Raw genomic sequence first — 12392 nt, forward strand, 5'->3', positions numbered from 1 at the left:
TACTCGGTTTGTATTTTGCAGTCGGTTCGGGTTTGCAACATGCGCCTCGCTTCTTCTCGCCATCCGCCCTCTTCTTCGTCCGGTCCTCCGACACAATGTCTTCCATCTCCTTGTGGGACTTCAGGAAACTCAGTATCGAGCTGCCCGCTGCTGCCATGCTCCCTTAAGAAACCTTTCCACGTCATCCACAACAAAGCTATTGCACCATCCAGGGGTGTATTTCAATAGTCCAAAGTGGTTTCCTCTCTACGTGTCCTTGTCTGGACTGATAAAGTAGGCCTCAACTAAACCTCAACTAAATCTCACAGAAGATTAAGGAAAATATAGGTAATTGTTGACTACTGAGATGTACACTATGGGGAATCAATATAGTCTAAAGATGCTTTATCTCCTCTTCTGTTATCCTTCATTGACAATGATCTGAAAATAAAATCTGGACAGGTTGAATCAGGTTCCTTGGTAGGTTTCCATATATCTTCTCAGATCGTTGCAGCAGAAATAGAGGAGATGAGGAAATGCATGAGTGCGACCTTAGTGATTGCACGACCTCGTCAAGAGGTTAAGACCTCTTAGTGTAATGGTAAATGTATCGAAGGAATCCAGGTTCGAGTCCTGGTCAGGCTATCTTCAGAATTAGCTTTAATATGAAATTCTGCAAAGGTTAAAGTAGGTCTTGTGCGTGCACTGTAGATACTCACTGAATCTCCTTCCACCTTTACCCATCAGAATTCAGATAATTCAGCTTGTAATGGACTTTATAATTTTGTGTTGTTTGATGACACAAACAAGGATCATCAACACATTAGAAGCAAAAAATGTAAATACTCAAAATAAACAAGACATAATTTTGTCTATACTTGCATAGCTATATACTGTACATTGAACTAGTTTTATGCAATTGTATGGCTCGTCAAGTGCTTAATGATAGATCTTTAAACTTTGTGCACCTCCTTGAATCATCGCATACAATAATGATCATATATTCTCAAATGAGCCCCACTGATGTTTTTCCCATCTTATTTTGTTTATCCTGATTTCACCTTAGAATAAACCTAAACTTCATTATCCCATCACATACACATGAGATATCAACAATTTAAACAGTGTGCATTCTACTCTGCAAATCCTCCTTTGCAAGAAGCAGGTCATGGCATAGCTCTATCGGCATAGTCCTGACAAAGAGGACATGTGAGATTGGGAGATTGGGAGATGTGGAGAGAAGGGATTAAATCATCTGACATGTTTCAAATGGAAGCAGACTCACCATGGTTGTGCCCCCAATGGCACCCTTTCCCCCCCATAGGGCCCTGGTCAAAAGTAGTGCACTATATAGGGAATAGGATGCCATTTGGGACGTAGCCCAGGCCAAGCATCTATTTCAGCCCTTCTCTTTCAGGTTGTATTCAGAAGTAGAGGGAACAGCTTCATTGATTTCATCCTGCATTGATTAGCTGTGTTACCATTGGCACAGGAATGAGTGACTGCAGCTGTTTGTTGTTGATGCTGTGTCAGTGCCAGATCCTCCTCTGTTAGGTGAGATGCCTAATGTTGTCTTCATAATGACTTGGGTCACTTCTCAGCATTCCATCACAAGAAAGCGTCATTCGTTTTCTCTAAAACCTGCAACGTATTACATGAATAAGTATTATTTATCTCATTCTATAGTATTAATATTTGTATCTGTGTGTGTGTGTGTGTGTTTGTGTGCATGCATGTGTGTGTGTGTCTGTGTGCATGCATGCATGTGAGTGTTCCTCACCTGAGTGCTGTGGAGTATGACCCCAGGAGTGATTGGAAGCCCACTATGTTTGAATCTCTCATACCCTGACCTCTCCACAACCAGTAATTTCAAAGACGACTCGCTCTTCTTTATCAGCATCACAACGTCCTCAAAGTACTCATTCTCTACATTCTGGCCATTCACTTCCACAACTACATCCCCTTCCCACAGTCCAGCCCTATGTCCTGAGCCCTTTACCACCACCTGCAGGACAAAAGAAAACTGTAGTCATAACCGTGCCACTCATTTCTCATAGGAACCATCTTAACACCTGCCCTCCTCCTTATAGGAATGCTTGTGGAAAACAACACAGCAGATCAATATCAGGAACTTTTGATTAATGATAGCTGTTACTCATTAGCACAACTTTGATTGGGGATGTTTCCAATTGCCTATTTATGTCAGGAAACATCAATAATTATAGACATCAAATAAATGAGCGAGCGAGAGATAGATGACAAGGGTGTTATGTTGTTGATGTTCAAAGGAATACCTGGCCTATGAAAGTTCCTGGCTCATGTTGAACACAGCCCAGATTAAACCCAAAGCCAGATTCTTCTCTCTGGAGGACACAGAGTCTTGGACAGGGAAGTGAACCATGCTCGCTTTTCCTCAGCCCATCCTGAATCTCAGTGCAAGGGGACTGTGTCTTCCTCTTCCCCTCTCCTTCTGGCAGATTGTCCTCATGAAATAGCAGGGGAGATATACCCAACTGCAGTAGGGAACAGAATAGGCTGTTTTTGACTGGGAAGGTATTTTTAGTTGACATAATTCTAAGACAATCTTGTATTTGGTCTCAGCATTAATCTCAGCAACATTTTAACATAAGCATAATCTTACTGTAATTTCCTCCTGAGGATCAATACAATAAAATAAAATTCAGGAAAACTCAGAGGATCCTACTAACTACAGTATCAATATTCTAGCACCAGAACTTGCTTAACTCCTATTCTCCAAACTGCACATGACCTCCGTCCGCTTACACACCTGTGTGTAGAAGTCTCTTCCATGTATGGGTATGGTGGTGAGGCTAACCTGCTTGCCACTCTTCCTCACTTTCCTGACAATATCCTCATGCTGCATGGACTCTGAAGGCTGCCCATTGACCGCCAGCAGCAAGTCTCCATCCTGCATACCAGCCTCTTCTGCTGGACTCCCCACATCCACCTCACGGAGTACGTGAGCTGGAATCAACAGCAAAAAAATTCAGCTCAGCCAGCAGGTATAATGCTTATTACTTGTTATAAGCATGTATGAGTCTTTCTAATGTCCTATTACAAGGTTTGTAATGTGTATAGTATGTCTGTCTATGCAGCACATTTTGTACGGACTTAGAATGACTGTTATTTAGTCAGGATCATTAAGAGATGATAATAAGATATTATAAGGTGGTCATAGTAGGTGCTTGTAACATGGCCATGCATGCTTAAAACAAATGGAAGTTTCTAGCAAAAAAAGCATATGTATTGTTAGATGATGTGTGCGTACTGTATGTGTGCATCATTCTCACCAATACGACCCCCTGATGACAACCTCTCTTGTCGTAATAGGAAGCCGTATCCATCTGACCCCTGCACCAGATGCATCGTTGTGGGTCTGTGTGGTAGGTTGTGAGAGCCGGCCATGATAGGCAAGATGGGCAGTTTCCGCCGGATGTAGCTCGCTTCACTTTCTCTGTCGATGACTAGGACGGTCACATAGACGCTACATTTCTTCACCTGAGCAGTATAAAGAGCTAAACTTTAGGGAGAAATGAGGAACGTGCTCGCACGTGCACACACACAGACATACGAAGACACATACAGAGACACATACAGAGACACACACACATCTGCCATGTGAGTTTGTTTACCAAGAGCAGTTCCGAGAAGGAGGGTCTGTATGTTTACCATTTTACTGATAGCTGAATGGGTGAGCGTTGACACCATGGAACCGTTGATCCACACCAGTCTATCTCCACTACGCACCCCTGCCCTCTCTGCAGGACCCTCACTTACTGTGCTCAACATGTATCGACCCTTCTGACCTGGAGAGATACAAACAGACACAATCAAACATCTTCACAGAGATCCTCTCTTCAGTAATCAAATAAAGTCTTATTTGTCACATACGCCGAATACAACAGGTGTAGACTTTACCGTGAAATGCTTACTTACGAGCTCTTTCCCAACAAAGCAGAGTTAAAAAGTATGAAAAAAAGGAAATAGTAACGCAATAAAATAACAATAACGAGGCTATATACAAGGTACCGAGTCAATGTGCAGGGGTATGAGGTAGTTGAGGTAATATGGACATGTAGGTAGGGGTAAAAGTGACTAGGCAATCAGGATAGATAATAAACAAAGTAGCAGCAGCGTATGTGAAGAGTGTGAAAGTGTGTCTGTGTGTGAGTGTACAGTATGTGTGTGGCGTCAATATGCGTGTGTGTGTGTGTGTGTGTATGTGTGTGTGTGTGTGTGTGTGTGTGTGTGTGTGTGTGTGTGTGTGTGTGTGTGTGTGAGTAGAGTCCAGTGAGTGTGCATTGTGTGTGTGTGTGTGTGTGTGTGTGTGTGTGTGAGTAGAGTCCAGTGAGTGTGCATAGAGCCGGTGCAAGAATGTCAGTGCAAAAATAAGGGGGTCAATGCAAATAGTCCGGGTAGCCATTTGATTAACTGTTCAGCAGTTTTACGGAGAACCCTTTTTGATTCCAGGTAGAACCCTTTTGGTTCCAGGTAGAACCCTTTACACAGAGGGTTCTACATGGAACCCAAAAGAGTTCTACCTGGAACAAAAAAGGGTTCAGGGCCCATGCCAAATATTTTCAGCCTCATAATCATACTATGCAGGCCTAAACATTTACATGAACTCTGCACAACATTTTGAGATAGAAGCCATAGTTTGATTGAGTGGCAAACATCATCATTTCTCAACCTTCTCTCGACCATCTCTCGACTAACCCTAACCCTATATCAACCGACGTTGATAACCTGGGATCAATTCCACAGTCCGGCGTTTCTTAAATTTGACTCCACCCTTATCTGCCTCCCCATCTCCCCCTCTCTCCTTCCTACTGTCTAGCCAAAAAAGATTACGGAATGAATAACTCATAGCTACCTTCAATGGGGATGATGCTGATCCCCAGACCTAAGACAGGGTCTCTGGTGATGTGGCACAGCCTGGGCCGGGAACACGTCTCCCCTCGATAAGCCCTGGTCAGAACCTGGAGGTCCAGTCCCTGGGCCAGTGCCTCCTTATACTCCTCCCCCTTCAGAACCAGCAGGAACAGCTGCAACCCACACGCCTGGATCCTCTGCACCACCTGTCAATCAAAGCAGAACATGCTGCAGCTAAGAAACAAAGACTCTGTTTAGACCAAGTAGGTAAGCCTTGTCGGAGCCAGAATGGCCCATAGGGCAGGAGCCTGTTTATGTAGCGAGGGGCAGCTTTATGTGCATGTACACCCCCTGGACAGGACGCTAGTCTGTTGTATTGAGGCCAAGTATTTGGCACATATTGTATACTTTGAACAATGTGGCTCATTTTCAAATGAAAGTGAGGCAGAGGACACTGTTGGAGACATTGTAAGAGAAGTGGTTCTCTCAGGTCTCTTAAAGTCTGGTTCTGACCCACATGTGATGAAGCAGACCCACTTTACATACAGAACTCAAATCTGTGTGCCAAAGCTTTAAGAAACGTGTGCACAATGATTCCACTGGCATAACGGGACGTCTGGTTCTCACCCTGGGGAACTCCATGTTGTCGACAAAGTCCTCGTTGACCTCCAGCACATGGTCCCCGTCCCTGAGCCCACCGAGCTCTGCAGGACTCCACGGATCCACCTGGCGGACAACATAGCCCCGGCAGCTCCTCTCCATACTCAGGTGGAAGCCAAAACTCTGGCCCTCTTTGCACTTTATCTGGCACAGGCAGGGTACCGGACTCAGGTCTGGCTCTAGAGAGCAAGACAAAACACTGCCATTGACATAGGATGGGCATTGTGTGTGGATACCTAAAGAAGTCAGGCTTATCTTGATTACTATGATTGATGAACTAGTGTTAGACAGATCATTTTCCATGTGTTGGAATGGTGGATCATTTTGGATGTGTTCATTCTCAAACCTTACCAGGGTCGTCCGAGATGACCAAGGCTGGATTGTCGATCCCCTCTTTTGGATTGAAGGTGAACCTTCGCGTAAGGAACATGAAAAATATAAAAGTTGAAAGAAGTGGCTTTAAGGATGTGTGTTAATGACACATTCGCTAATGTCCTATTTTGTATTATGCAAATTGTCTCCAGTCCAATTCTTAGCCATCAAAACAAAAAACTATAATCACTCCTCCTACCGTGGAAATTCCATTGCATCCTCAAGACCTAGAATGACAGAAAAAAGAGATTGACAAAAATCCCTCAAGTTTTTTTTCTCTGCAGTAATGATTCCAGGAATGACCTTCTCCCTGTGGCTTTGTGTCCTTGGTCCAAACATCCAGCTTACTCATCTCCAACTGAGATATAGTGCCTTCAGAAAGTACTCACACCCCTTGACTTTTTCCACATTTTGTTGTGTTACAGCCTAAATTTAAAATGGATTAAATGTTTTACAAATTGTCACTGCCCTACACACAATACCCCATAATGTCAAAATTGAATTATCTTTTTTGACATTTTTACAAATGAATAAAAAGTGAAAAGCTGAAATGTCTTCAGTCAATAAGTATTCAACCTCTTTGTTATGGCAAGCCTAAATAGGTTTAGGATACCTATTGGTAGATGGGTAAAAAATGAACAGATATTCAATATCCCTTTGAGCATGGTGAAGTTATTAATTACACTTTGGATGGTGTACCAATACACCCAGTCACTACAAAGATACAGGCGTCCTTCCAGTTGCTGGAGAGGAAGAAAACCATTCAGGGATTTCACCATGAGGCCAATGGTGACTTTAAAACAGTTACAGAGTTTAATGGCTGTGATAGAAAAAAACTGAGGATTGATCAACAACATTGTAGTTACTCCACCTAATTGACAGAGTGAAAAGAAGGAAGCCTGTACAGAATACAAATATTTCAAAGCATGCATCCTGTTTGCAACAAGGCACAAATAAAATGTGGCAAAGCAATTAACATTCTGTCCTGAATACAAAGTGTTATGTTTGGGGTAAATCCAATACAACACATTACTGAGTACCACTCTCCATGTTTTCAAGCATAGTGGTGGCTGCATCATGTTGTGGGTATGCTTGTAATCGTTAAGGACTGGGTAGTTTTTCAGGATAAAAAATTAACGGAATGGAGCTAAGCACAGGCAAAATCCTAGAGGAAAACCTGGTTCAGTCTGCTTTCCAACATTGGAGTTGCTTACCAAGAAGACAGTGAATGTTCCTGAGTGGCCGAGTTAGGTTTTGATGTAAATTGACTTGAAAATCTATGGCAAGACCTGAAAATGGTTGTCTAGCAATGACCAACAACCAATTTGACAGAGCGTGAAGAATTTTGAAAATAATAATGGGCAAATGTTCAGGTGTGGAAAGCAATTAGAGACTTACCCAGAAAGACTCACAGCTGTAATCACTGCCAAAGGTGCTTTTACAAAGTATTGAATTACTGGTGTAAATTAGATAATTCTGTATAACATTTAAAAAAAACATGAAAATAATTATAAAAACACGTTTCACTCTGTCATTATGGAATATTGTGTAGGTGAGAAAAAATATATATTTAATCTTTTTTGAATTCAGGCTGTAACACAACAAAATGTGGAATAAGTGAAGGGGTATGGATACTTTCTGAAGGCACTGTATGATCCCCCGGCCCAGTCCGGGTGCATGAGCATCACTGGACACAGTCAGAGGTGATCATTAGCTCAAAGATTTCATGTCTCTCCAGCATCCAGCCCTTCTATTTTTCTATGTTTAGCTGTACAGTAAATATCCTTACAGATTACTTTGATGAATGAATCGTACTGAGAGAAAAACTTGTGACCGTGTCAATATAGCATTTGATAGGCACAGTCAAGTCATTCATTACTTATTACTGTAACGTCATTCTAAGGTTAACCTTCATCTTTCATCATAAATATCCTAACCTGGCCTTATTGACTAATATTAGGATGAGGAGGATACTCACACTCACACGCCCCAGCATGCCAGTCCTTATACAAGCATTTCTCATTTGTAAACAGAATTCATCCCTTCCCTTCCTGCTCGACTGTTGCACACACACACACACACACACACACACAGACAACACATACCCACATTCAACCTCTTGGCAAGGAGAGGTCTGTGCAGGCTATCAGGTTGTTAGTGGTGATATCTGCAGTGTCATGTTCCCAGCTATCTGCTGACTGTCATTATTCTAGCTGTGGAGGGACCAAGCAGCTTTTATCACAGGGCCTTTATTAAAGGAATGCTGTCTTTTTTCATTCTCTATTATAGATAGACATAGCAAGGACTGCCCATGTTGTATGTTGACTATCAACATGTTTATTTTGGATACAGCAGTCAATGTAGGCTAGCATATTCATGTATGCTGAGGGGGTAGCAGTTTACAATTCATTATTCATCCAAAAAACGCTAAAATGTACAATCCAGTCTTCATTCTCATTTTGGAATGAAACTTGTTACCTCGTAGAGGTAGAGACATTCATTCCCAGCACTGTCACATAGCACAGAAGGCTACCTTTTATCACCAATGATTAAACACACTTTAGAACACACTCACACTGACTCACAGAGAGAACGCATGTCAGAATATACCTAAAGGCTATTGTAATGTAAAATGCTATTTAAATATACAAATCTCATATTGTGTACTCGTTCGATTTCTAAAGCAAGACCAGCCTAGTGAAGCAGAGAAGCATGTCTGTGTCTTGCCATAGAAAACAATGGAGACTGGTCTTGAGAAAGGCATTGTGCCAAAACGTATACATTAAACATTATATCCTCTTGTCTTTGTTGTGTCTAGATGTAGAAAAACAGACTCTTACCTGTGGTGTACTTCATGGCTGCTGTCCTTGTGTCTGGACGTCCTCCTGGCTGCCTGAGGTTGTATGGAGGTGCAAGGTACACAGCAGATTGGGATGTTAAGATTCCGCTGTTATGTCAACATTTGAGACGGTAACTCCTTCCTCCTCCACCATAACACTAGGCCTCCTAGGCTTAATGTTTAGCTAACCTGTGATGAGATCTGGTAACCCATCACAACACTAAACACTCCCCAGGTTTCTTAGATAACAGTGTTATCATAAAATGGTTTACGAGCTTAAACAACTCTTAGCTGATACCAACAATTTGACAATATTGACTATACTGTGGTCCTCTGTAGCTCAATTGGTAGAGCATGGCGCTTGTAACGCCAGGGTAGTGGGTTCGATCCCCGGGACCACCCATACGTAAAAATGTATGCGCACATGACTATAAGTCGCTTTGGATAAATGCGTCTGCTAAATGGCATATTATTATTATATTAAAAGGCCATTGGGGGTCATGAGTGCTACACTGCAGGTGAAAGAATGGTTCAAAACTTTGCTGGTTGATTATGGACACAATGCGACTAAAACAATAACGAGCCCATCTGGAAATGCTATGAGGATCTAGGTTAGAGCTATGGTTTGAATGCGTTGGTGTGGGGACCTTGAGTAGACGAGGGGACACTCCGGAGAGTCCACAATGAAAAACTGGATATGCTCCCATAGCCCCCCTGCCACCCGGACACGCACGGGGAGAGTGCGCCGGGTGATGAAGCCCGACGTCAACTGCCGGCCGTCCAGGCCCATGACCGGAACCGGCTCGGAGAGGGAGAGTAACGGAACGCTCCACCCTTGGCCAGCCCCGTGTCCATCAGGTTTCCCCCAGAATCCACCAGTGCATGCGAATGATCCCGGGTGAATCCACCAGATCATGGGTGAATTGGTAGGAGTCGGAGCACGCCGGAGTTTGGCTCTCCCACTCCATGGTAGCCTAGGAAAGGGCGCCATGCCCACATGAGGGCGATTGTTTTCCTTGTCCCGGCCAGAGACGCAGGCCATGAGGGAGGGTGCCCAGGAGGGACATTCTGGACCCAGGGCTGATAACAACATTCCATTGCTCCACCCGGAGGCGCCGAGGTGAACGGCTGGGGACGTTCGTCGGGGGGGGGGGGCACTATTACAGGAGGGGGTCGCAGTTCCGGAGCGATCCACTAGGTGTCCTCCTCCTCCAACAACCTTAGGCACCTTCTCACTCACAGTCTGGACTAATTATGATCCTATTGGTGTCACCTGTGTCTACCTGTTCACCTGTGTATTTATACCCTCAATTCCCTGTGTTTGCTTGCTCCGTTTTCTCTGCTAGTTTCTCTATGCTCAGCAGTACTAATCAGTGTCTGATCGGAGAAGTAGGTACAGGTACTCGAGAAGTGTTATCCCTGTTTCTTTATTATTTCAGTCGTAATTACTATTTCGTATTTTGGCTGTCAGCCTGTTTTTGGAGATTTATTTGCTCCACCTTTCTGTTATCGTGTTAAGTCCGTTGTTTTGTATCCTGGCTTTGGGACCACCAGTAAAGATCCTTGTTTCACCATCTCTGCCTACTGTCTATCCTGCACCGCACCTGGGTCACACCTCACACCAACCCTTACAGAAGGCTGTCTTCCACTCGTATCCTTCCCGTATCTGAATCAGATGGTAGGCGTTCCGAATGTCCAACTTGGTGAAGATGACCGCCCCCTGGAGAGGCTCGAAAGACGAGGAGATGAGTGGTAGCGGGTAATGGTTTTTAACCGTAATGTCATTAAGACCCCGGTAGTCGATACATGGATGCAGGGCCTTGTCCTTCTTCTCCACAAAGAAGAACCCTGTGCCGGTGGGGGAGGCAGATGGACACATAATCCCTGCAGCGAGAGAGTCCTCATCGTACCCTTCCATCGCTTTGGTCTCCGGACCCGACAGGGAATAAAGTTTCCCCCAAGGCCGTGCGGTGCCCAGGAGAAGGGCGATAGCACAGTCGTAGGGCCGATGCGGAGGAAGAAATGTGGCACAGGCCTTCTGAAAGCCTCCCGGAGGTCCTGGTACGCCGCAGGAACGGTGGAGAGGTCCGAAGCTTCTTCCGAGCCCACAGGAAGACATGCCGGGGCAGGTTGCACTGACTTCAGGCAATGGGCATGGCAAAACAGACTCCAACCCATGATGGAACCCATAGCCCAGTCGACTAGGGGGTTGTGCCTCTGGAGCCATGAAAACCCCAAAACCATGGGTACACGAGGAGACTCCAGGAGCAGAAACTGCATAGCCTCACTGTGGTTGCCTGACACTCGCAGGTTGATAGAAACCGTATTGTGAGTGACTCTGCCCATAGAGCGCCCATCCAGCGCTCTGACGTCCATCGGGATGGAAAGGGGTTGAGTGGAGATGCCCAGCTCCAACACCAGGGTAGTGTCCATAAAACTCTCGTCAGCCCCAGAGTCAATGAGACCCGGATGGATTTGGACAGGTCTCCCCACAACAGGGTAGCATACAGGGGGTTATGAGTAAAGGGAGATTGGAAACTCCCCTTACGGCTCACCAGTGTACTCATACCTACTGATGAGCCTGGTTTTTTAATGAGCAGGTAGATAAGAAATGTCCCGTAGCTCCACAATACAGACAGCTCTTAGTGTTTAGTCTGCGTAAGCACTCAGCAGGAGAGTCTTGACATAGTTGGAGCAGCTTACGAGCAGCTTCTCTCCCGGACAATGGAGAATCGAACACTTTTTGTACCTCTGCCACGAACTCCTCCAGACTGAGGCAAACGGTGGCCTGTTGCTCCCACACTGCCGTAGCCCAGGCTAGGGCCCTCCCGGACATCAGCGTTATCAAGTATGCTATCTTTGAGCGGTCCGAGGGGAACGAAGAAGGCTGCAGCCCGAAGATGAGGGAGCACTGGGAGAGAAACACCCGGCAGGTTCCAGAATCTCCAGCGTAGCACTCCAGAGGAGGTATGCGAGGTTCTCATGACACCAGGTAGGCTGGGAAGAAGCGCCACTGGTGGTGGGGTTCCTGAGAGTCTGGGGGGTTACTGTTGTGGCTTGCTGTCTAGTTGGGAATCCGTGGAATTGCTCCAGCAATATATTGAACGCATGGGCATGGCGTTCTGCCAGGGTATGGAGTCCCTCCATAAGGCTTTATAGTAACCCCTCGTGTCTTCCAATGGTGGCTCCTTGGAAGGAGACAGCGTTGCGGAGCTGGTCCGAGTCTGCTGGGTCAGTCATGGCCAGTTCGTACTTTCACGGCTGGGGGGGATCTTGGAGGGCTGGTGGGGATCTTGGAGGGCTGGTGGCCTGGCGGTTGGAAGCTTGGGCCGGTGGCTGATGGATCGCTGGTTCGGGTCCCAGTTTTTGACTTTGTTGGAGATCTGTCGACGTGCCCTTGAGCAGGGCGTTGACTGTGGTTTCTTCTGTGTGTCGCTCTGGATGGTAGTCTGTTAGATGACTAAAGTGATGTAGTTGTTGAGCGGCTTCACTGCAAGTATATTGTATGTTTTAAATAAAAAATTAAAAAATAAAAAGACCCAGATGCAGACACAGGAGGCGGATAGTACAAGTCTCAGAGTTTATTACAGTACAAGAGGCAGGCAATCGGTAGGTCAAGGCAGGCAAAGAGTCATAATCCAAATCAGAG

At 45.2% G+C, this 12392-nt stretch overlaps 1 protein-coding gene across 1 annotated transcript; it reads right to left on the reverse strand.

Annotated features, from left to right (window-relative positions):
- Positions 1–617: 617 nt before the first annotated feature.
- Positions 618–10862, reverse strand: LOC311101491 (Na(+)/H(+) exchange regulatory cofactor NHE-RF3-like; the record flags this gene model as incomplete). Its single annotated transcript, XM_084142643.1, has 11 exons — positions 618–1620; positions 1760–1984; positions 2274–2492; positions 2768–2964; positions 3291–3498; positions 3670–3806; positions 4874–5078; positions 5500–5711; positions 5884–5945; positions 6104–6131; positions 10376–10862. The coding sequence occupies 11 exons, from the start codon at positions 10860–10862 to the stop codon at positions 1588–1590; spliced, it is 2013 nt and encodes a 670-aa protein (XP_083998769.1). The 3' UTR covers positions 618–1587.
- Between the last annotated feature and the right edge of the window lie 1530 nt (positions 10863–12392).

Source organism: Coregonus lavaretus, assembly GCF_964263955.1.
Source record: "Coregonus lavaretus genome assembly, chromosome: 26".
In the NCBI taxonomy this organism is placed as follows: domain Eukaryota; kingdom Metazoa; phylum Chordata; class Actinopteri; order Salmoniformes; family Salmonidae; genus Coregonus; species Coregonus lavaretus.